The sequence below is a fragment of the Drosophila guanche genome, unplaced genomic scaffold (genome assembly GCF_900245975.1).
Source record: "Drosophila guanche unplaced genomic scaffold, DGUA_6, whole genome shotgun sequence".
NCBI classification, from domain to species: domain Eukaryota; kingdom Metazoa; phylum Arthropoda; class Insecta; order Diptera; family Drosophilidae; genus Drosophila; species Drosophila guanche.
Window position 1 is genome coordinate 3,250,753 of NW_022995749.1, and position 25,558 is coordinate 3,276,310.

At 47.1% G+C, this 25,558-nt stretch overlaps 1 protein-coding gene and 1 long non-coding RNA gene across 3 annotated transcripts; both read left to right on the forward strand.

The window, feature by feature from the left end:
- The first annotated feature begins 1,138 nt into the window (after nucleotides 1-1,138).
- Nucleotides 1,139-9,258, forward strand: LOC117585307. Its single transcript, XR_004573910.1, has 3 exons — nucleotides 1,139-1,247; nucleotides 2,121-2,546; nucleotides 9,067-9,258. It is a non-coding gene; the product is annotated as an uncharacterized LOC117585307 (long non-coding RNA).
- An 87-nt stretch (nucleotides 9,259-9,345) lies between these two features.
- Nucleotides 9,346-24,480, forward strand: LOC117585306 (octopamine receptor Oamb). 2 transcript variants are annotated; one of them, XM_034274736.1, is made up of 5 exons: nucleotides 9,346-9,439; nucleotides 14,112-14,403; nucleotides 14,462-14,698; nucleotides 15,969-16,476; nucleotides 23,364-24,480. In XM_034274736.1, the coding sequence occupies exons 2-5, from the start codon at nucleotides 14,152-14,154 to the stop codon at nucleotides 24,284-24,286; spliced, it is 1,920 nt and encodes a 639-aa protein (XP_034130627.1). In that variant the 5' UTR covers nucleotides 9,346-9,439; nucleotides 14,112-14,151; the 3' UTR covers nucleotides 24,287-24,480. The 2 variants fall into 2 exon arrangements, with proteins under 2 accessions (XP_034130627.1, XP_034130626.1); XM_034274735.1 differs by lacking the exon at nucleotides 23,364-24,480 and adding an exon at nucleotides 20,944-22,459.
- The last annotated feature ends 1,078 nt before the right edge of the window (nucleotides 24,481-25,558 follow it).

A 25,558-nucleotide genomic window follows, 5' to 3' on the forward strand; every position in this document is an offset into this window, starting at 1 on the left:
GAGATGAACGCCTCGTGCAGCGGATACATATGCAGGGATTGTGCGGGTGTGGGTGTGCGCCCGAGGCATTTTCTTTTCATTTATCATTATTAGAATTCTGGCAACAAACAAGCCTTCGGGTCAGCAGAGAGATGAAAGAGGGCCAAAATGAGCCGAAATCAAGTGAGTAATAGCTGGAACGGCTCCTGCATGGCAAATTCTCTTAATCAGCGCACCAGCCGAGCACCAGCACAACACCAGCACCACTTCCTCTATAGATGCTCATAATGACTTGGCAATCGAATATTGGCTTATCCTTTTTGCGCTGCTGCAAGCCAAAAACTTAAAAGAAAAAAAAGAGACAAAACTGGGTAAAAGCAATCAACGCATTGCCCGACTAATGGAAAATTGGCTGAAGTGGGACTCGAAGAATCGAAGGGAAAATTCGCCAAATTGAGCTCGAGCCACTTTGTCATAAAATGAAATTGCAAGAAAAATCAACGAATGGGATAATCAGAATAAGGACGGGCCATCCCCCAGCCGCCATCCGCCATCCGCCACCCGCCCGATGGGCCATCAAAAAGGGGCAGGCCGACTCGCTCCTCGTCCATCTGGCTGTGTGTCTGCCTGTCTGAGTGTGTCCTTTTTATGCCGTCCCGTCGTTTGACTTTGAATTTGCCAATTTATTATGCGTGGTTTCTTTTATTCTGGTCTGTGTCTCTCTCCGCCGCCGCGCTGGAGCGAGAGGTTAACAAGCCAAAAACGCAAAAACGACACAAATCAAAGGAAATTTTGTGTTCTGACTCGAGTCGCCTCTGGCTGCAACCGAATGCAGATTAAGGGAATCAAAAGCTTATAATTAATCAGTGCTTCTGCCAGGAAACACGACTGAAGTGCGAGTGAGAGTTTATCGCATGCGATTTCTGTACTCGAATTACGCAAAACAAAACGCATCAAGCGGCGCGAGTGAGTGTCTGTCTGTTGCTGTTGCGTTGCTGCTTTGGCCTATGGTGGAATCGTGTTCTATCGTGCGCTATATTTTCGTGTTCTTTGTTCCGTTTCCACAATGTTCCATTCCTCACGTACACAGGCACAGGCAGGCAGGCCAACGTGGGGGCCAACTGTTGGCGCTGTCTCGCATTCTGGCATTCAGTTGTGAAAATTCTGCCGCGTCGGTTGTGCCAAGGCGCACGAACAGAGTACCGTACCGAAGCGTATCGTACCTTTCCAGGCCGACATTTGCCGACGGCGACGCATGAGCCCTAACGGTTTCCTAACCTTTCCATCCTACGTGACAGTGGGCGTCCATGTGGGTGTGCTGGCGTTGCCGAAGTAAAGTGCGTTGTGCTCGTGGTTCGCTCGTCATAAATGTTCCTCGTGATCGCAGGCAGCAACAGCAGCAGCAGCAGCAGCAGCAGCAGCAACTGAAGAAGAATATTTCCATTTGCACTTTCGACTCTTAGCTTAGGGCAAAATGGATTATCCCTAAACAATAAATATTTATTGGAAGAATATTCCGCAACATGTGTCGTGATGTGGGTGATAAGCGACAGTTGCTGCTGCTGCTGCTGCTGCTGACATTTGAAACTGGCGCTCAATGCAGCTACGTGCTTTCCACAACAACCCAAAAAGCCAACAACAACAATAATTAAATGCTATTATAATATTCGCAAAAAGCGAGACAAGTGTGTTTGTGAGTGCATTCATTATGCACTCGCGAGTGTGAAACGAGCGTGAATGCCTTTTATGTGATTTTATTGTGTTTTCTTCAGTGCAATGCGCCGTGCCGTTAGTTGTGTTCTGTTCGGTTCGGTTCGGTTCGGTTCCTTGTTTGCAAATTGTTTTCCCCTCGTTTCATTTAGTTTCGTAATTTCGCTCATTAGCAAACAATTTGACTTGCTGTCACAGAACAAACAGCATTGACAAACTGCAATTTTCATAATTGTCCCGCTGTCAGAGTGGCCCCACCAAACATATCTGTTTATAGATGCACCCAAAACATGATGTCAGACCAGGCCGAGCCCGCGAGATCAAACTCTTTCGGGCGCTGTCGAGCTGTGACTGTGACTGTGACAGCAAATAATTGTTTCGTTGGCCACAATCTTGCTCAGCACATAAAACATATTTCCATCAAATTCTAGCGTAAATAAACTATTCATTTCGCGTTTCGTGAGCCCAGCTTTGCTACGCTTAATGGAATATTTCAACCGAATGTGGAATAGAACATGGCGAATTAAGGCAAAATGCGTGCAATTATTCAACGCCTGACAACCAATTAATTGGCCAAAGAGTGCGGCAGGCAGCCAGCAGTGAGAACGGGAGAGCCGGAGCAAACACACAGAGCAGCTCGAGGCAACAAGTTAGGCGCAACCGTCGAGCCGGTTAGCGCCTCCCAAGTGCATCAACAAACAGCAAACAGAGCGGCAGTGGCAGTGGCAGTGCCAGGCAGTGGCAGCAGCCACAAAAACTTGACCGATTTTTCAATCAATTCGGCGACGGCCGTGTCGCTAATCTCGCCCAGAGAGCTCCGTTCACAATCGCCATCGAAATCGCGATGATTTATGCAGGTGAGTCTCTCCAAGCTATGTAATTACGCAACGGGGTAGCAAGAGTGCGAGTGCGAGTGCTCTTACGAAATATTATGCAGAAGTTTGCCCCCTGGCAAAGGGAAAAGTTTTGCAAAACATTTTCCACCTGCTTTTCCCCGTAAATGAATGTATTTTTAAGTCTAAGAGTTAAAGCAGCTTTATGGACTTCGGAGTATTTCATATTCACAGAATTTCGTACAGCAGCGCATAGAACTCTTTTTCTTGCTAAAGTTTATGGTGGCCGCTGGCGTCGTTTTGCTATGTAAATGCGTGGAACGGCGACTCGAATCGGATGTGATTGTGGATTTGGCAAGCGAGACTCAGTTAATTGCAAAACCCATATCAACGGCGCAATGTAATTAGCAGTCTAGGACAGGGTAGAGAGGTGTTGGAGTGGGTGAGTCGTGTGGCACTCAAATTGCAAGCGAAAATTACAAAATACAATCGTCAAGTGTTTTTTGTGCATTTGTGCGGTTTTTCTTTGCTGTCTAGAGGCAGAGCCACAGCACGTGCCCGTCCATTTTGGTTACAGACTTTGTTTACACACTTTCAGTGTCCTAATTAACTAAATTGGCTGCCCTGTTGACAATGGAAACCAAAGTGTGACCGGCTGTCGCTGTCCCGCCGCCACTCATTCCGGCCAGAGCATCGTCCTTTCTCCTTTTGTTGTGCCGAGTGTGAAGCTTAACAGACACAATGCGTCGCTGACAGGTGAAACGGGGGCAAACAATGAAAGCGAAGTTGTTTTGACAGGCCACACAAAGGCCGGACCTAAAGGAATATCCAACAATACGGACAGATGGCGGGTTGCTGGCAGTTGAACAGAATTGAGAGAAAAGACAACAACTTGAAGAGTTGTTTTGTTTTTCTAATTTATTGAATTTTAAATTAGTAAAGATGCAAGTGCCGGGCTTTAATTTGGACACATTCCACAGCACTCGCGCCCAAATGCGACTTAAGTCACGATTTTCCGACATTAATTAACCAGCAATAGAGGTGAGTTTTCTCAGTCTAAGTGGAGCTTAAAATGTGCCCTTGAAACCTTTGTTTTTCACCAAGTTCCTAGAGCAGCTCGAACATAATTTTGTGCTGTGTGCAGCTCACTGTGAAGGCATTCAAATTGCTTCCTTGTCCAAAAGAAAGCAGTCCAAAGAGTGGCAACAAAGGCGAGGCTCTGCCTACGTGCATAAGCCACCGAAACCTGAGATTCTTTCGACCCACAAAAGAGCGTCAGCATAGGAATTGTGCAACACCCAAAGCGGGCTCCCAGACGGGGGGAGAGCAAACCCACACACGTACATACATCGAAACGAAACGAAACGAAACGCAACAAACCAGTTGAAATACATTAATGGGGCGGGAATGAAATTGTTTTAGGTGTTTGGCTGCTCGGAGTGTGTTGGCATTAAACTTGGCATTAAATAACAATAACCCAGCAATAAAACGGGTCGGCAGTGGCCAGGGGGGGGGGGGGGAATGCTCACAGAAGAGGGGCAACCCTTTCACTTTCGCTTCACGGGTTTTCTTTTGAATGTGTGCCTGGAGGAGCAGCGCCACTCTTCCCCGCCACTTTCGTGCCACTTTGTCGCTTTCAAAGTTGTCACCTCACAACGCCCGCTTCCACGAGCGGCATATGCGCAAAACAGACAAAGGGCGCCCGGAAACAAAGGAGCCAAAACTTCATTACGTATACGACGCGTGGGCAGAAAAGTTGCCACCGAAAGTCTCGCAAAGAGGTCGCTCTGCCAGCGTGCGATGTCTGCTCAATGTATTTCTGCACACCTTTGGATGCTTCCATGGGGGGAAGAGAAAGATCTCGTAAAAGTTTTGATTGACACGCGGTGGCCTGCAAATGAACAGCTCATTCCGATGCAGCCACAAAGTGGATGCCAAATGAAGCGTGAGGAGACAACGACCAGCGACCAACGACCATTCGAGCATCAGCCATCGGCCAAGAGCCAATGGCAACTGGAACGGAAATGAGTTCCACTGCTCGTGGCGAGCTTAGCTCTTGAAAAATCACCTAATTCATTTAAATAAGCACCAGAATGTCAGAGCCACGGGCAAAGTGAACGGACTCCATTTGCCAAAAAGGACGTTGCCGTCTCAAGAAGTCTGCAGTCGGTCGCCTTGGCTTTTATCTGCAGAGGTCGGATACCAAACGAGGAGGCCGCGAGGAGTCGACAAACTAATTTAAAAATCCACTTGCTAAGCGTTTCCCACCTCCACGGTCCATCCTGGGCCACTCTGGGGACTGAATACTGAGCACTGGTGACTGGGGACTGGGGACTGGCTTCTAGGCTGGAGATATATATATATTTTTTTCACTTCTTGCCTTTTATGATGATTTTGCAGTGCGTGGCAGTTGTAGAGCAAACATTTTAGCCCCCAAGTGTTTAAATATAAAACGGAAATGAGCTTTACTCTGGCTCCTGTCCCTGCCCTGTCTTCCTGCTGGCCCGAAACGTGCCCAATGAACTGGAGCCATGAACCTCCAACATTCTATCATTTCGCTTGACTCAAGTGTCTCCTGCGAGTGTGTGTATCCAGAGTGGAAATGCTAATTAATGACTGAAACTTTCTTTGCCAGACACTTTTGAATTAATTGCTCACCCACACAAGTAATTCCATTTCATTTGCCCTTTTGCTGGGTGAGCGAGAGTCGTCCGATATATTCAAGCGGATTGCCAGACACGAGCCATGTTTGGGATGTGCCTGCACCCCGTTCCCGTTCCCGTTCCCATCCCCATTCCCCTCTCCCTCCGTGGACACGCCCAGGCAAACGTTGAAATTGCATTCCATCAGACGATAATAAAATTGCATTTGCATCGAATGCAAAATAAAAACGCAAATGTATTTGTACAGCTATCCGTTGGATGTGTAAAAGAAAAGCAATTTATGGATTTGATTTCAATTGTTTTGTCATTTTGATTGGCAGCCTGAATGGGCAGCACAACTCATCCATTTGGCAGCTCTGCCAATGTTTTGTGTTGCGCTTAGTCTGTTTTCGAAGTCAAATGTCTCTCTCTCTCTATGGCATTGGGATGTTAAATTCATCATCAATGAACTCTCACCCCCTGCAACCCCGTGTTGGCAATGAGTGGAAAATCGAATTCTTTTTGGTTTCTGTTTCCTGGATGTTTCCGGGTGTGTGTCAGCATGTTGTGCGACTGTAATTAATCTAATTTGCAGCTTGCCTTTCTGGGAAACATCTGGGCTTGTGGCCCAAACTCAGAGCCACAGCCAGAGCAGATCTCTGAATGTGAATGAATGGTGGTCTGTGGCTATTCGTGCATTCATTACAGTGACATTCATTAGTTAATTGATCAGCCGTGGCGAAATGCGAAACCATTCATACATTTTTTCACTCATTTATTCAACCACTTTTTAGCCGAAATTTAAAAAGTGGAAAACATTTTCAGAGCACAAATTATTTCGCACATAAAAACCAGCAAAAAACATGCACACAAATTCTAAAAACTAAACAAAAAAACATGGAAACAAAACATAATACGACACAGACATAACGAATCCAACAGAGGCAGAGGCAGAGTAGCATGAAAGGAAAACTGGGTGTGTGTGTGTGCAAACAGTTGGGGGGAAAAGTGCCCAAAGCGTTTTCACAGTCAATTTTCTACGTAAAGCCAAAGACAAGACAACGCCTGCCATGTGTGTGCCCAGCGAACGGGTTGGCTATGGCTATAGCTGGGTGTTTTGGTGTACATTTTTATATTTTGTTGAGCATGGCACATAAATTCTTTTGTTAGTTCTGGGGAGAAGGCCAAAGGCACGCTCTCTCTTCCTCGCTGCCTTTCGCTGGGCGTGTTTATGTATGAGTATTTGTGTACATTTAGGACAGGAATAAGCATAAAAGCCATTCAAGACAGACACACACACACACTTAAAGTAGTTCTAGGCTGCATGAACCCTTAAAGTGTAGCTCCCCATGCGATCGTACGACTGAAACACTGCCCGAAAGAACTGGCTAATGAATGAAGAAGGATGCACCATCAAGAGGAAATGGCTTCCATGGCTGAAAACCACTCCAAAAATATCGTCTTAAATATTTAAAATCTTAACTCAATTATCCCACTTAGGCTAAGAATAATAATATTTAGCCAGCATAAACTTTTCGTACAGCAAACAACTCGGGTACAGGTGTTTTTTCCTGGCAGCGCTGCCAACACAATAGAAATGAATTGAGGAAAGGAGGAAAAACAAACGCAAACACAAACAAGCACACAAACGAGTGAATGAAAAGCGAGAAGGGGGGAGGGAGCAAGGCAACTACAGCGGAGGCAAATGTAATGGCACTTAAGTGGCCCTGAATCTCAATCCCGATGTTCTTTGCAGTCGAGTGATTTCGCCTTGTTAACAACACAACACAACACAACACAACACAACACAACACACACAACGCACTTGGCCACCTCGTGGATGACGTATACTCGTAGAGGTATAGTTTTTGTTGCTGTGGCAACTGTCGTTCAGGGAATTTCCTTACAGCCATTCAGGGGCTAGGTAATTTATAGAATTTTTGCTTATGCTAATATTTTGGGGTCGAGTAATATTAAATTCATATTTAATGGCCCTTCAAGTGATTTATTTTTGGACAAAAAAGAAACCCTAAATGTATCCCTGGATTCTATTGTTAACTTTTTATCTCTTTGCGGTTCTCGCTTGTGGCTAACAATTCATATTCTTTAATACAATTCAAACTAATTGCATTGTTTCCTCTACGCACAATCCCTCATTACTTATCTAAGCCGCAGAATCCTTTCGACTGGCAGCAGCACTCATGAATTAAGGCCGACATGTCGGTTTGCCCTGTGGCTTGTGGCAGCAAAGAAATGAGAAACTTTTCCAGCATCTAATTAGGTGGAATTGTGTATGCAGTGCATGTACGTCTCGCCCCTCTAATTTGCTGGCAGTCACTCATTTCCGACTAAGGAGCAAAATGGCTGCACATGACATGTCGTCCCCTGTGCAGTTTCCCTCGCTGGAGCTGGAGCTGGAGCTGCAGCCTTTGAGTTCATTTAATTTAGCATATAGCAAATGGCATCTGGGCATGTTCTCTTGCCAGAGTGCAAGCTAATGCGTAGCAAGCAGGAACATTATTATGCAAATGTGTATCAATGCTCTCGTGCTGGGCAGCCATAAGGCAACAAAAACATATTAATAGGTGTCCAGTCTAGATTGTCCTGGGCGTGGCCGATGGCTGATGGCTTTCTAAATGAATAAGAATTAGCCCAAAGGCTGCCAAAGGCAGCGAATTCTGTATGTCATTAAATACAAATTATGGTTATTAGCTGATTTTGGGGGGGCTAGGGGCTGGCAAGCCCTGACAATGATTTGACCTTCTGGGGGCACAGAACGCGCGCCAAAAATTTAAATGACGCATTCGGACTGTGGACTCTGTATTCATAGTCGCTGGCCAGGATGATTTTGGCTATTTCGTGGCACGTGGCCTCATTACAATACGCATTTCCCATTATGAATGCGTGAAAGCGTTGGGACTTATTCAATGTTTGCCGTGTTGACAGGCAGTCTGGCTGGCCACGGTCAAGGAGCTCGCTCAAGTTATTAAACATTGATTACCTATCGATTCAGCCATTGTCTGCCTCTGTGGGCTGTGCCTTGAAATGGAAATGGAAATGAAAAAGTAAAAGGTGCCAGCAAATGCAAATTACGTGTGAAAATGCAATTTCTCATCTCTCCGCAGTTGTGGCCACGCAGTTTGACATTTCATTTTCGGTTCCTGTGCCCTGCCAGCAGCTGGCAAAGCCGATGTCAAGCTGCCTGGAGGACTGACAGGCCGTGAAATGAGCGAAGGGCAAATGAAAAGGGGAATAAATTGGAAGCACAAGAAGGCCTTCCATGCTGCACTGAGCCAGCCTTTCATCAGAATGGAAAATTCCTTAAGGTTTGCCAAAACTTTTAAATGCATTTCCAATGCCAAAGAAAAACTGCCGCTGCTGCTGTCATACTCAATCGAAATCGAGTTATTTGTCAGTTTTATTTATTTTCAGCATAACTTTTCCATTGCATGCAAAACTTTGGGGCTACCTGCGCACAATCCATCTGTGGAAACTTTGCCGTCAGGCAATTAGTAAATTCTGATGGGCTTTTGTCATCTTACAACTGCAACAATTGAGTGGCAAAAACAATTGGATTTATTGATTGTCATCCAAGAGTTGCTGGCAAAACTTGACAAAGTCTCTGAGGAGCTCCCTGACAATTCTAAATTGTATTTTCTATGGGTTTTTGGTGCCAAGTAAGTTGCCTCAACGTGACATATTCGCTGTAAAAAAAACCCAATTCTCTCGAGCAATTGACACACAATCTCTCTCTCTCGTGTTGGAAAATGTATGAAATATTGCGTATACGCCAGGTAATGCTGGTAACAATTTGACAGCTTTACAATCTATTTAGAATCTATATTTGTCAGCCCTTAACTCCATTCTACACCCTCTCTCTCTTGCCCTCTGTCTGGTTGCAGCTTGTTTGCAAAATTCCACCAGAATTCCAGTGCCCATATTTGATATGTGAACCGCGAATCGTGTAAACAATAGAGTAAACATTCCACAAGACGACGATATTGGGTGGCTGTGCTCCGTTTGACTTGACTATTTGGGGGCGTGCATATTGACATTGACCCCTCCCCACACCCAACGGAACCGGAACCGGTGCGGAGTGCCACACAAATTCGCTGTTCTGGATGGAGACAGTGGCCCACGAGACGAGAACGGTTTTGGCTTTGCCTTTGGCCAGCGGCTGTCAGGCCCAACGTCAACCACAACAACATGGCCATAAGGGAACAGCAGCGAACGAACTGCGAATGGTTACAACAAGCCAACAAACTGCTGCTCTTGGTGAGTGATTCAGCAGGGATTGAGGCGCTAACAAGAGTTTCAGCTTATCCAAATTCGATCTGGCTGCTCCTTTGTGTTCCTTTTCCACTTTGTACCTTTTGGACCAGCTGCAATCAATCAACAACAATTTCGAATGCGACTCTATTTGCCCCAAGGAGAGGAGTCGTCGGGCATGGCAAGCATGTCGCGGACAATTAGTCAAGCCTGAGGCTCAACTTGTGCTGTGTGTTAAAAATGTAGTTGGCAACATTTCCTGTTATTATTTCCGCTGCGCGTTTCCGTTGTGGCACTGTGGCACTGTGGCACGCACGTCCTGCACGGCAGAGGGGCGTACCACTAAACTGTGCCCAAGCATCGCGGCAGGAGCAGGGGCGCCAAAAGTTACGCTGACAGTGGGCACGTTCTATGTCTGTCTGTCACAGCTGACAGTTGCACATTTGGCCAATGGAAAATTTGTCCCCCGTGCTACTTGCTGTGTGTCTGTGTGAATGTTGCAATCAACTTTGACATGTTGCCGCGTGTGTGTCTTGTAGATGGTGCAGCAGCATCAGAGGTTTAGTGGAGCTACCGTTGGGCACTGAATAAATCTACATGGCACTTGCGGCACAGACGACTCTGTCACTTTAATGCTACACTGAAAGATGCTCGTAAACTCGTGTTTCGAACTGCGTCTCGTAAAACACACACACAAAATCAGCGAATGGCTATGGGGAAGCGTCGGATAAATGCGAGTGGGTGGAATGGGAGCTGTTAATGGCCCAACTACTTAGCAATGGCAGGCAGCTAAGCCATTAATTCAATTTTAATTATTTTAAGCAATTTACATCATAAATCAGTGATTCAATTGAGCCCAGCAAGGGCCTGGATGGTGTCCTTGAAGGCGACTTCTCAGTTATCACTTCAACAGTTCTCGAAATCCTAATCCAAAGACAAGGCCTGCAAACACACATCGAGAGGCTTCGTTCGGCCTGTCATTTGCATTTGAGTTTGCAGCAATTCGAACTCGTGTTGTAGTCCATAATTGTGTTCGTAGATGGCAAGTGACAATGGCAGGGAAAATGGCAGGTTTTGCTGTGAAACTCCTTCTGCCCAGGCGAGGATAGTTTTCAAATGCTAAAGTTCACTTCTCTGGGCGTTGTCTGCGCTACAGTTTTGGGCGCCATTTGCTCCCAATTATCAGAATGAAATTACAAGTTTTTGCGGGCAACTGTCGACAGGCGAAGTGCAGTTGGGCAGAAATCAGCAAGCCGCAAAATTGTTTTATCTGCGTGTGGGGTCTGTGTATAATGGTCCACTTCCTGCCCGGCTCTTTGGTCGCCGGCGGAAAATGTTGCGTATTTGGCATTTGAATTCTCTTCTGGCTAATTGCTGGAAACCAAAAATGTTGGTCGGAAATGTTTCCTTTTTGATGCAGTTATTGAATTCCCCTTTTTTGACTGCACTCTGCCACAAAATAGATTTAATTCCGGATAATTAATTAAAATGCAGTTTTACTGCTTTCAAACGCGAAAGCCAGATTTCATTTAATCACTCCATTTGTGGCAATTGTTTTGGGTATAAGAACTGATTTGAATTTGCTCTATCTGACTCTGTGTACGCATTATTAACACTCACTCAAATCTGCTGCTGAATGTACGTGTCGCTGGCATAATCCTTTGGTCTTCCTGTTCTCCTTTCTTCTTTGCCTTGTGTAATTTCCCTTGAAATTAAATTTTCAGCAATCCCTTGGGCGCTTTTCCATTTCCGCTCTGCTCGTGTGCAACAAATCAAATGCAGGCTCTCCTCCTTGAAGTTATGCCACTGTACCCCTCTCTGTTCTTGGCCCCTCAAGCACATTTTTGTGCAACAATGCCCAACGCTTTGCCTGTGCTGCTCTCTACTATATAAATATGGGCGATCCTGCCGACATTGCAATTAGGACATGAAGCAAAGTAGTTTTGCGGGCCAATGGCGCACTCTAATGGAAAACCTTAATTATTCTTCGAGCCCTGTCTTCGTTGAGTGGTTGCCCAGTCTCTCTCTCCACCTGTCGACTTTACGTGTTAAGTGTCCATTAGTTGTGTCAATACCATCCACCCTGCTTTTCGTTCTACTCCTGTTCGGTTTTGTGAAATTTCCCAATCAACTTGCACTAAAGCAAACGTTGCCACACATAAACCTCAATGGGAAAGTTTCGATTGAGTGCAACGAAATGTTTTCTAGCTTTAAGCAAAGTCCCAACTTGAACTTGCTTCAAACTTAGCACAGCATAATGCAAAGTCATTTGAAATTTATGCCGCCATAAATATGATTACTGAAAATGTTGTTCAGACGTTTTTTTCAACGCCGTTTGACAATTAAATTTCATCTAAGGAACTCTGTTAACTTTTTAATGCTGAGGTAATTCAATTTAATTTGCTTCAAAGCTGCACCACCTCTCGCTTCGCATACATTAAATGCGCGCCTTTTTTTAATGTCATCGTCAACTAGGCGTATGCGTAATGGGGCAAGAGGCGAAGGCTTGCCGCCACAGTCTGGGAACCGTTGGCACGGCAATACCCTTACCAGGATTCCACATGTCAGCTGGGGAAGGGAATATTTATATATATTTTTCGGTTGTTATTTGTGGGCGGGTAACCGAAGAGTGCTCTTCTCTGAATACTTATGGAATTTACCTTATTGCAGCTGCTCAATCCTTTAAAGAGTATTCACTCAAGTGAAAGCAAGTTCGTGAAAGCCACGCATGGGTTGTGTGTAAAAAGCTTTCACAACTCGCTTTAAATGTCAATTATTTATTACAGTCGGCAACTTAATGCGGGGCCTGCAACTCAATTTGGGCATTTCCCATTATTAGCTGCCACAAAGCGAATTTTCGGCATGCAAATTTTATATGAGAACAGAATGCCATGAACTAGGGAGGGAGTGCCGAGTGCCGAGTGCCTTTCTCCGCCATGGAGCTGTGAGCATGGAGCGTGAATGCCTTTTAAACTTTGTAACCGTGGAACAGCATTTTGGCCCTGCTCGGCCTCGGCTCGACCCATGCATATTGTTTGTCATGTGAGTAATTTATGCGAGTTCAGCACACGCATTCCCTGTCCCTGATTGGCTACCAGTTGGCAGCCACCAGGCCACCAGCCAGCAGGCCCTTCCAAGTGTTGGTAATATTCCGTTCAGGCAACTCTGTGAAATTTCTCTCTGAATGTCAGAGGAAAAGCAACAGCAGGCCAGGCCAGGCCAGGCCCGTCCTTCGCCAGGATAAAATTACTCGTATCGTGTGGAGGTTGCCTTGAACTTAAACTGTAATCAATGCCTTTTCCAGGTCTATGAGTAATTTATAAATCGATGCCGATGCGACTCCGCCACACAGACTGTTTGCTGTCTTTGACTTTTGTGTAGATTGCTTCGTTCGTTCCCATGGCTGTTCGTCCACTGTGTTGTGGTCGCTCGCCACTTATGGTTTCTCCCACCAATCTGCACAACAGATCTACACACAACAAGATTACCCTGCCCGAACAGGTGTTCATTGGCAGAGGCACAGGAGAACGTGGAACGTGCCAAAATGCTCGCACAATCAACAGCCATCGATTGTACTTAGATCGAGCTTACGGAAATGTATACTTTAATCGATTTGTTGCGTGTTCTGAATGTTACCCCAAAAATCGAACCCAGGGGATGGGCAGGGCTGTGTGCGTGCCTGGCAGTCGGCAGCGCCATTAAAGTCAAAAATAATTTCAAATATTGATTAGTGGCCAAATGTGTGGCGCAGCGAGTTGGCTTTATGCCAGTATTGCTTGTTTAGCTGGATTTGTAGTTTATCGAGTAATATCGCATGTTCGACGGCTGCCTCTCACTCTCACTCTCACTCTCAATGGAGAGGCATCGTGGGGAATAACAATTGAAATGCAGCCGCTGGCGATGATGCCGATTCGCATGCCAATTCATTCACAAATTGACTCGACGTGAACACCGAGTACGGTGAGTGGCCGCAATTAATTATGGCAATTAAATTGCAATGCGCCGCTGCCGTCTGAATAGCAAGTGGCTTCGGTTGTGGTGGGGTGGAAAATCCTGGTCAGCTTTGCTCATCTTTCCGGCCGCATTTAATTTTCAATTATTTGCACAGGTCAGCCGCTGGATAACACCCAGAGATGGCTTATGCCGTCTTACAAAACAATTAAGCAAATACGCCAGCGGCCATTACGCCTCCCGCTCCTCTGTAATCTCTTTTCTCTGTAATTTTACATATTTTTCTTTTTCTCTTTATCCATTTTGGTTGATGGAGATTTTCCGATTTTGCCTGCTGGCGCTGGCCCTCACAAAAGTTGAAAATAACATAACAGCGAGCCGCTGGAATCCGATTGCCTTTCCGGCTAATTAGAAGTTCCGCTGCAAGTGCGAGTATCCCAAATGATTGTTCACCAATTTGTATCCGCCGGGTTCGACTCTGCACCCCAGACAATTTTATCGCTCTAAAAATAGGGACAGTCTTTGTGTGTGTGCCGTTTGTCTGTTGGTAATTTAGAGCCCACGCACATTTCGTTCCCTGGGCGGGGTCCTTCATTGTTTCTTTGTTGTGGTATTTATAGGCCAGCTGAGTTCCTTAATAAATTAATTAGGCAAGCGAGGGCCGAAGGCTGCACCTGACAGGTTGTATCTTTATTGTGAGTAACCTTCCTTGGTCTTTGGATTGCAGGTGGTGAACACGGATATACACCGATCACAAAAGTACCGCCATGAATGAGACAGAGTGCGAGGATCTCATTAAATCTGTGAAATGGACGGAACCAGCCAATCTGATCTCCCTGGCCATACTCGAGTTCATCAACGTTCTGGTCATTGGTGGCAACTGCCTTGTGATTGCCGCCGTCTTCTGTTCAAACAAGTTGCGCAGCGTCACCAATTTCTTCATCGTTAATTTGGCTGTGGCCGATCTACTGGTGGGCCTGGCGGTGCTGCCCTTTTCCGCCACCTGGGAGGTGTTCAAGGTGAATATAATATCCAAGGATAAACACATATTTTCCAATGGTTTGTTTCGGCTTGCAGGTCTGGATATTCGGCGATGTTTGGTGTCGCATTTGGCTGGCTGTCGATGTCTGGATGTGCACCGCCTCGATTCTGAATCTTTGTGCCATATCCCTGGATCGCTATGTGGCGGTCACGCGACCCGTCACCTACCCAAGCATCATGTCAACGAAGAAGGCCAAGTCCTTAATCGCCGGCATTTGGGTACTCTCATTTGTTATTTGCTTTCCGCCCCTTGTTGGCTGGAAGGATCAAAAGGTGAGTGCAGACCCAAGGCCCGCCCACAGCTGACCCACAGCTGACCCAATCCGATAAATTAACGAGTGGAACGCGGTTTGTCTCTGCCAAAAAAGTGCGACGGGGTTCGTAAACTGTAAACTGTTTTCAGCACGCCCAATCCTCATAAAGAACAAAGAAAAGACCGCAGCTAGAAGTTTTTCGGGGGCCCCAAACTGTCTGTCATTGACACCATTACGGTTGGAAGTTGTTGCCAAAACCGCAACGACAACGACGACGACAACGACAATGGCAACGACAATGGCAACGACAAGCCCGTGCTAAAGACTGGCTGCAATCTGGCTCATTTGTGCCAAAATTACCGTAAAACAAGACACGAGCTTGTCCCTTTTGTTGGGCTTCCTTCTAATTTCTGACAACATTTTTGGCTGCCACACATGCCTGCCACGGCCATGATAATGATGTCTTTTTCTCATACGTAACAGCAGCAGAGTGTGTCAGAGTCAGAGTCAGAGAAGGAGCACAATTTATGAGCATCCTGTCAGTGGGTAATCAGATCAGCGCAGATAGCCAGCTCCAGTTGATGGCCCTGCCTTTTGGCTCCGTTTATTTTGTGCCCTACATTGTCTTAGGTTAAAGCCCAACGAAGACATTCAGCTGGAAGCTGATGCATGATATAAGGCCTGGCCAGGGCGGACATATCAATCTAGAGGTGTTCGAGCTGCCAGACTCTCACTGGACCTCGGATGGGTGCACATCCGCTGGAAATGTATCCGTTGGGGGATCCGAGTATTCGTGCGACTCAATTCACGGGGCTGCAGCCGCAGCTGAATGCCATTGAATGCAGTTGAATGTGTTGCGTTTTGCATGAATGGCATTATGAATGGTTTGCTTTTGCTGCATGGACCTTTTGGAGCCATCGATTATTACTTACACCCTCTCTCCATTTGCTCAATTCAATTTCGATTCAGCTGCAGCAGGCGGCAAGAAGGAGGGGCAACATGCTTTCACATACGAGTAAGTCCCAGCCCACATTGCCAGCGGCATTCAGTTCGGCTCGGACAGGGGGAGGTTGCCGGTTGGCTTTGTTACAACGCCGAGATGTATGCTACCTTTCGTGTAATATATTTATGCACAACACGTTCCCGAGTATATTTCGCAATATGTAGAGGCCACATCCACGCTTTAAGTTGCATTTTGATTGGGTGAACAGTGTGAACAGAATTTAAATGTGGAAACCCTCTAAGTATCGAGTGTCATAACTGGGCGACCCTTTTCTCGCTCTTTGCAGGCCGTTGAACAGGCGACGTATTCGCGGGGAAACTATACGCTTTTCTATGCCACCACGATGTCAAGCACAGAGGATGGTCAACTAGAGTTAGATAGCATTAAGGAACAGGGCGGAGAGCCGGAGAGCTCCGCCCACATTAGCAAAGGCAATGCCTATAATCCCTACGATCCCGACTTTGCGCCCATCGATGGCTCCGCCGAGATACGGATTGCCGCCATGGCCACGAGCAGCAGCAGCAGCAGCAGCAGCACCACATCATCTCCTAGTCAGTCCAGCACCGAAATGGAATACGATCTGCTGAACGCACCGCCGCAGAACAGAGCCCAGACAACGCCCGGCAGCTGCCCCTGGAAGTGTGAGCTGACGAACGATCGCGGCTACGTGCTGTACTCAGCTCTGGGCTCGTTCTACATACCCATGTTCGTGATGCTGTTCTTCTACTGGCGCATCTACCGGGCCGCCGTGCGCACCACGCGGGCCATCAATCAGGGCTTCAAGACCACGAAGGGTAAGCCAGCAATCACCTGTAGCTAACAGCTCTCATTCTGGACACAGTTTGTTTGAATTGTCATCCACGATTTGTCCTAACTTGTGTGCGTAGCTTAGCCACTCATTTCAATCCATTTACTCGTACTCGTACTCGTACCCGTATGTTCGATAATCTGTCAAATAAGTAACGTAATCACGTAGCTAGTTCATTTTATTCAGCTTAATATCGATTGCTAAACAAAAACAGTTTCCAAAATCTCTCAACGTGTAGACAATAGTGTGACGTCCCCGTTGTCCCCATATTTTATGTTGCCTACCCATAAGAAAACAAAATCAAAATCAAAAGCAAAAAGTGTACAAACTAACACCGAACATAACAGACACAATCACAGACACCATCGTCCTTGTGCCTGCCGAAGGAGTAAGCTTCAGAAATCATAAATCGCCAGAGAAGTAAATAACAATTGTACGTGTACGTGTGTGTGTGTGTGTGTGTAAAAAGTAAACGACTAAATTGACATGGACACATCTACATACCCGTATAAATAACTACACACAGCAGACACCCACACACACACACACACGTACTTGCATTTATTGTCGGCATTTTGTTTTTGTGTTCACAACGTAAATAAACATGATAAATAACATGGAAATAAGCAAAAATATACAAATATATATATGCATATAGCCATAGCCATAGACCCCCGCCCGAAGCAGGAAATCGACCCTTAGAGCCGATTGCCAATATCAGATTAAAACATGTAGATATGTACGTAAGCGGCCCACATAAAAAGGAACCCCAGCAACAATTTTGAAGTCTGTATAAATTGGATTAACTCTGAAGCTCCTGTAAGTGACATGGCTGCCCGCGCTGAAAGCAAGTGAATGTCAATCGAAAATTAACATTGGGCCAAACGCCAAAGTACCTCGTAAAATAATAATATTAGTTTAGTCTCTACCCGTGTAAGTAGGCACGAAACCCAACTTAAATCTGTGAATAATCTCCCGCTTAAGAGCCTTTCAATAGCCACCACAAAGCCCCCACTTGAAGTCATCAAACTGCCATTACTTACACACATCATCCGCTGTCGGGATGGGCACTCATTAAAGTTTCCTGTTCCTTGTCCCCTTGTGGGCAAACTTTAAAGTAATCCCAGCATTATTGTATCAATCAGCTGCTCAAAGGAGAAGTCACGCATCATAATTAGCATTATTTCCGGTGATGAGCAAAAACCAAACAAAAAATCTATGGACATCAAACAAATCGGCTTAGAGGCTGCCGCTGCCGCTGCCTCTGGATTAAATGAAAGAAATTCAGCCATTAGAGCGGGGCCAGGGCTTCTTGGAACACGCATATGTGTATGGTAGATGGCAGACATAAAAGAAACTCGAATTGGTAGACAAGAGCCAGGGTTTTTGTCATTTTGGGCTTCGTTGTTCATCTGACTTCCTCATCGACATAATCCCAGGCAAACATATTCCGTTTGAAGTTGAGGCTGCTGCTGGGGCCACACAGTAAGCTGTCATTAAATGTTTATTTTAATACGAGTATATTGCGCATTTCTTGCACATTACTGGGCCATGGCCGTGTCGGGCACTTTCTTCCGCCTGATCAGCTCATTGGGCACAGCTCTAGTTTATTTCCCCCCTTTAGCTTGCTGGCAAGCCAAGCGCACGCATTTAACGATAATCTGCATAATCTAGAAACAGCCAGCCAGCCAGCCAGCCAGCCAGCCAGGCTAACTAGCCAGCCCCACCCGCTGAGCCGCTGACTTTATCATCAAAATCAATAACCGAGCTTCGTGCAAGTTTTTGGCTGAAAGTCAATGTTCTTCTTAATAGATTTGTGTTCCTGTTACCGAACCCAAAATCCAGAGTTTTTGCCAGAATTGTATGAAAAAAAGCTACAGCTACAGCCGAGATTGAATACATTTTCTTGGCCTGTGTCAAACCTTCTGTTTGCTGCAACTTAAAGAAAGTGTAATTGCAGCTTTGGTATACATTTTCAAGGGTCATTTCTTGAGCACTTCAAAAGCGATGTCCCACATATGGAACCCAAGTTGATCCTCCGAATTTTCTACAAGGCACTGGCTCCATGTGTTTCCTGGCCATTCGTTCTGGCCGCTTTCGACCAAATACTAAAGGAGACTGACTGAGTACGTGCTGCATATAAATACCCGCTTCAAGGGTATACAAATGCATTTCGGGGCCAGCTTCCTGGCTGATGCCAACATGCCTGCTGCTGGCTGCTGGCTAGTGGCTGCTGAGCTGTTTTTGTTTTGCAACTGTCGTGTCGTTAGTTGGCGCCGCTTGGAGCACAGAGCTCACATGGATTTGGCCAACAACAGCACACACCCACAACTCACACAGCCGCACCTCCACTTACTGGCAGAGTCAAAAAAATCAGCGTGTGGCAGGCAGCCTTGAAATATGCTTTGTCTACACACAGTCTCACACACACACGCAGATGGGAAAAAGCTTTGCTAAAGTTGTCTCTGTGTGTGTGTGTGTGTGTGTGTGTGTGTGGGTGGGCCACTTGTCCGCCCCCGTTGCCGGCAGAACGCAACGGAGAAAGTCTAAAAACCTTTCGTGACACAATGCGGGTGTTGCTGATGTTTTTTTCTTGTTTTCTGAGGTGGCTTTTGAAGGTAATCAAGTTTCAAGTTCAGAGACTTGCGCGAGGTTCACGGTGTCGACTGTCGACCACTACAATGTGCTTCCCGATGCCAGAGCCAGGCGGGAGGGGTCGATTGGGTTCTGTTATTGTTAGGGTTTTTAGCTGGCCCTGGCCCTGGCCCTGTGTCAAGAGCAGAACGGAACAAGAGGAACTTTCGTGAGTGCTGCCCGTGGCAGTAGCTGTAGCTGCAGCTCGGCCTGCCTTGACTTGCAGTCGCGGCGAGTCATCGTTCAAAGGTCAAAAGCTTATGACAATCAGACCCCCGCACTCTGGTGCAGATCCACAAGAGGTTTGCCCACTCATTGCTCCATGTTCCATATGAAACTATTCATTAAATGACCTTTAAACAAATGACGAATAATCGTAATGCACTCCCACATCACCTGAATGTTTGTTGACTGAATTATAAATGTCAGATTAATGCCTGAGGGCAATCAAGGGGAAATCGAGACTCCCAGGCATGACCCTGTGGGCGCACAATCCCCTGTGTAGGTGGACTGTGCAGGGACAAACCTGAGTGGAAAACAAAAGTAATATACATTTATTTAAATCAACAACGCCCCAGGATGTGGCACATCCACAGGCCATGGACACGCACACAGGACTGTAGACCGTTTTGCTCGGATTGCGCTTTCATATCCGACTGTATTTACATACATTAGGCTGTAGCTTTCTTCCAACTTCTCTTTTTTACATATTCCTCATGTGTGTATACAAATTGTTTGTTTAACTCTCATTTTTTGGGGGCATATACACATGGAATCAATAGTGTTTCCTTTTTATGTACAGTCGCTCCACATATGCTGGACTTCCTGTTTGCCATCCTGCGCCTGAGCCTTCGTTTGCTCATATTCATGGGCAAACACAATTTTGTTTCAATAAGTTTAATGGGGTTTATGCAAATTGAAATGTTGCACGTTCCGCTTTAAGTGAAGATAATACAAAGAGGGAACTTCTTGAGCCTGAATTTAAAGCTGGCAATCAGTCTGGGAGTTATCAATAAATTTAACAGCTTCTCCTCTTTGCATTCATTATCCACATCATTTCAGTCGAGTTCATTTCGTGTCCCTGTATAATTTGTAGAGCCCTTCCTGCTCGATACCACGACCCACGACTAATAAATAAAATTAGACCAATCAAGCCCTGCCCTCGGGCCCAACAATTATGTAGCCTCGATGCCGACACGTACCAAAGTAGGAAAAACAAATCCCCATTATAAAACGGAACAATATAAATAGACCCAAAGCAAATGAACAAAGTTTTTTAATAGCAATTAATTACTGTGGAAACCACACAAAAGCGAACCCAAATACATTTAATGAATTGCGAATATTTGTATCAAGTTTTTACTCTTACATACACATAGATTTTTGTATAATGGAATGAGACCCGTCCTTTTCGCTATAAATACAACTGCATTGATGAACGTAGAGCAAACCTTATTACATATTTAACATACTCGTACTTACCACTCCAATTAAGTTACGTTTCTCCACCTTAACTCTATTTCAATGTAACAGTTTTGTAGTTAGTTATCCGCTCTCTGTGAAGTCTGTCGGTCTCCAGGCGTGTGTTCAAGCAGAAAAAGAGTGTTTCTTGCATCTAAAATATTTATGCGAATGTCTCTAACTCCATTCACAAATCAACAGCATTTAATTCGTGTTTAATATCTACTCGTCCATGTCCATGTACCATACAAACTGAATGTTTTTACACCCAACACCAACACCAACACCTCTTCCCTCCCCTTCACGTGTGGCTCGTTTCGACTCCCGAAAAAACTCCTCCTCCACTCACTAATTGCAGGCAGTCCCCGTGAGTCGGGGAACAATCGCGTCGATGAGTCGCAGCTGATATTGCGCATACACCGGGGACGTCCTTGCAGCACGCCGCAACGCACTCCGTTCTCCGTGCACTCCATGTCCTCGACTCTGAGTGTGAACAGCAACGGAGGAGGCGGTGGCGGTGGCGGAGATGGCGGAACTGGCGAGGATCATCATCAGGCAGCCTCGCAGCTGGGCACGCCCAAGCGGGCCACCTCGATGCGTGTCAGTCGCCAGCGACCCGAGAAGGTGGCCATCAAGGTGTCCTTCCCCTCGTCCGAGAACGTTCTGGAGTCACAGCGAGCGTCGGGCCAGCAGCAGCCACCACACTCACCCCACTTCACGGTCATCAGCAGCTCCAACGGCCGGCGGGCCTCCTTCAAGACCAGCCTCTTCGACATAGGGGAAACCACCTTCAATCTGGACAGCACGGCCCAGGCGGCCACGGACCTGGAGAGCGGAAATGCGGCTGCCTCGACGGCAGCCAAGAAGCGGGCGGGCAAGCGCAGTGCAAAGTTCCAGGTGAAGCGATTCCGCATGGAGACCAAAGCGGCCAAGACGCTGGCCATCATCGTGGGCGGCTTCATCGTGTGCTGGCTGCCCTTCTTCACGATGTATCTGATACGAGCGTTCTGCGAGAGCTGCATCCAGCCGACGGTCTTCTCGGTGCTCTTCTGGCTGGGCTACTGCAACTCGGCCATCAATCCCGTGATCTATGCGCTCTTCTCCCACGAATTCCGCATCGCCTTCAAGCGCATCGTCTGCCGCTGCGTGTGCACGAGGAGCGGCTTCAGGGCATCGGAGAACTTCCAGATGATCGCCGCACGGGCGCTGATGGCTCCAGCGACATTCCACAAGACCATTTCCGGCTGCTCGGACGATGGCGATGCCGTGGACTTTAGCTGACTAATCGGCAGCTACGAGACGAGTCCGGGTCCGCTGCAGCGCACATCCTCGCTGCCCCAGGACTCCAGCGATGCAGGACTGGGCGACGAGGGTTCTGGCAGCACGCGGCGTATACGTCGCGGCGGCTTCTGCAAGGGACGCGTTCTCTGAACGGGGCAGTGCATTTCCTTTTTTGATACTTTACGACACCAGGCAGCGTCGGATTGAATGTGAGACCCGCCAGCGTCCCACTATACAAATTGTCAGTATTCGCATTCGAACGACGTTGTAACTGTATGGCAATAATTTTCATGTATTTACCTAGACCTAAGGCTATGTTAAAGCTATCTACTTAATGTTAAACAATCTCGTACAGACACATAAGCTGCTCGGAAAGTAATTCAATTCGAATATGAGGCACTTTCGAGTCGACTAGCCGTAAGCCCAGACCCATTATTGTTTTCAGTTCTGTTGTGTACATTTGTTAGGCGCAAGGACAAAACTCTCATCAAGCTGGATACACACAGATACATATAGCAGCTGTGTAAGTCAGCTGCAGTTTCAACAAAGCAAAACGAAATAAAATACAAATAAAGAATACAAAAAGCCAAAAACAAGTGCCGACAAAACGAAATGACCAGCAATTGGCAAATACCAAATATCGGATCAATCAAAGGTAGCCCTTAGGCCCAAGACCCACGACCAAAGGCATTCCCAATTGTCAGAGGCGAAAAGTGAAGCCAACGATTCAACTGGACTGCCCCCTCGGTAGGGAGTCCAGTTGTCAGCCGTTAAGGGACTTGTTATCCCTCCGCAAGCATTTTCACATGAGTGAGTGGCTTCCCTTTTGACCCCATATGGTCTGCTGCTCTTGGACTTCAATGATGCTCTCCATCTTTTGCGCGGGACAGCAACAGCAGAGGTTCAAGAGAGCGGCAGATGGGCCAAGGGCTTTAAAGCCATCGCTTGACAATAAATCAGCTTGTAATTGCTTAAGAGTCAGCCGAGGGCAGGGCAGGAGCGGAGACTATCCCCCGATTATTCATTACTTGTCGCGACTCGAGTACACTTGTAATGAAAATGTATTCAGCAGTTAAACGTGCGTATGAGTAATAAATGCAGAGCGAGCGATGGCGCGGGCATATGGCACAACTGAGAGAGCGTTGATTATGCAAATGTGTGTGTGTGTGTGTGTGTGTTAATGAAATAAAGTTCGCTTTGAAGGCAGCTTAAAGGCGACTACAACTACGACAACATCGTTGAGTGCTTGCTTGTCGCGTTTATGGGAAAACATTTGCATAATTACGCGTTTAATTTGCTAAAGTGCAGGCTGGATGGCTCGATGGCTGACTGGCTCGATGGCTGCCCCTTTTGGCAGAGCGCCAGGCCTGACGCCTGACGTGCGTGCAGGACGTGTCACGTATGGGGGCGTATGAGCGATATTCAATATGGGAAACGCAACACACCTTATGTTAAATTCATGCATACTTAAGTGTCTCCTTGTCTATTCCCAAACAGGCTCGAAGGGCATCGGCTCACGCTTCGAGGAGCAGCGCCTGACACTGCGCATACATCGGGGCAGGGGCTCCAACCAGCACGACTCCATGCACAGCAACGGCAGCACACAGAGCACCACCACCACCCTGGGCACACCCTCGCCGGAGCGGCTGTCCAAATATGCCACGCGTCGCCTGCACCAACACCACGACAAAATAAAGATCTCCGTGTCCTATCCATCCACCGAGAACATCCACGAGCTGACGCACGGCGACTCCGGGCGGGACAGGCGGCCCTCGGGCAACGCGCTCTTCGCCGTGCACTACAATGGAGCGAGTGGCCGCGAGGCCACGGAGTCGCAGCTGTACAGGCAGCAGCATGGAGGTGGCAGCTCCTGCTACCTGCAGGTGGGCAAAGCCCTGCCGGAGCTGTGCAGGCGGCAGAGCAACACCAGCGAATCAGGCGGAGGGTCGGGACACTCTCGTCCGGCCAACAAGAAGATGGGTCGACGCAACATCAAGGCCCAGGTGAAGCGTTTCCGCATGGAGACCAAGGCTGCCAAGACGCTGGCCATTATCGTGGGCATGTTCATCTTCTGCTGGTGCCCGTTCTTCACGATGTACATCATTCGGCCCTTCTGCCAGGACTGCGTCGATCCGCTGCTCTTCTCGGTGCTCTTCTGGCTGGGCTACTGCAATTCGGCGGTGAATCCCATGATCTACGCCCTGTTCTCGAAGGACTTTCGTTTCGCCTTCAAGCGCATCATCTGCCGCTGCTTCTGCTCGCGGCAGAGCGTATCCCTGAAGAGCTCCCGTCGCGGCTCCGACATGTCCGCCATCCGCATCCGGGCACGCACGCCCAGCATCACGCCCAGCGCGGCGGCCCACAGCTTTGGGGACGAGAGCGAGCTGCATCACTCCGAGATGAGCAACGATCCCAGGTGACGTTCGTTTGGGCCCAGCTCAAGCTCGCAGAGCAGCTTGGGTGGGTTACGGAAGACGAGCCTCAAGGTGCCCGTCTACGAGATTTGCCATCCGCTGGTCATGGAAACGGCCTGCTACTCCTACGTGGAGCCCTCTGGGGATGCCTCCAGCTCTGCGGGGAACGGGTCCAAGCGCACCCAGTTGTAGCCACGAGAGATGCTGGCGCTGCGTGGCCTGGGATCTGGTGCGGTTCCACGGCCAGGGCAGCGACCAAGGCGCATGGTTCGCATCGAGTACAGCGATGCGAGGGTCTGAGAGCATGAGAGGAATAGCATGGGTAAATCCATCCCACTAGGTATGCTCCATGAACACACACAACCTCCTTTGACATGAGTTGGGATTAGGATTAGGTTTTGACTTCGGAGGAGCTGTAGTCCGACCCACCACTGTACATAGACATCCCTGTGGACTCCACGTTAGCCTAAGTCTGGCCACAAGCGGCGAAATGTTGTGTAAATATTTGAGCGACATCCTCGCTGTCCTTTGAGAGTTGTACCTTCAAACTTCCGTGTGTAAAAACCAAATTGTTGCTACTGGCAAATAAAACATAACCGTGCTAAAGACGTATCCGCTAAGATGTACTCAAAACAAAAACCTAAACTAAAACATGAATAGTCAAGCGTTAATGTTGTACTCTCAGCTCGAAGAGCTTATTCCGATAAATATCTGTGTGTTGAATGCAATAAACAAGTCCTTGCATACCAAAATAAAATACATAAATGTCCTAGAAACCAATATGCATATAAACAATATACGATTCTCAAGTTAAACAAGTTTTTGTGTGTGCTACAAATAAATGAAGAAAGTTTAATTTATTCGGCAAACTTTGAGTGCGAGTGTCTCTGTCTCTCTGTCGTCCGATTGGGGGCATCGTTTTAATTAAGCGGAAGTACCGGAGCGCCCTGGAGGCAAGAGGTAAGTGCGATACAAGAGTTGCAGCATAAAGAAATTGCTAAGCTGCGCGTAACAAAGGCCAAATTAAAAGCTAAAATGCCTGAGGCACTTTCGCTAACTGAATTAGGGCAGGAAGACAGAGCGAAGGAATGGAATGGAGCCTGGACAATGCGCCCCCACATAAACCAGACTACATGGAATGATTCAGGAAACTAATTTATGCCCGGGCCAGGACTGATACTAACTAACCAGCGTTGATGGTTCTCCCCCAAGGCCTCCTACTCCTCCTGCTCCAACAATTCCGAGAGAAATCCAATTTATTTGCTTCACTTTTCGCTA

Excerpts from the sequence above, each read along its gene's own strand:
- LOC117585306 (XM_034274736.1), top strand. The coding sequence starts at position 14,152 with ATGAATGAGACAGAGTGCGAGGATCTCATTAAATCTGTGAAATGGACG. Across the intron at positions 14,404-14,461 it reads CCACCTGGGAGGTGTTCAAG|GTCTGGATATTCGGCGATGT; the intron begins GTGAATATAATA and ends TTCGGCTTGCAG. Across the intron at positions 16,477-23,363 it reads GGGCTTCAAGACCACGAAGG|GCTCGAAGGGCATCGGCTCA; the intron begins GTAAGCCAGCAA and ends ATTCCCAAACAG.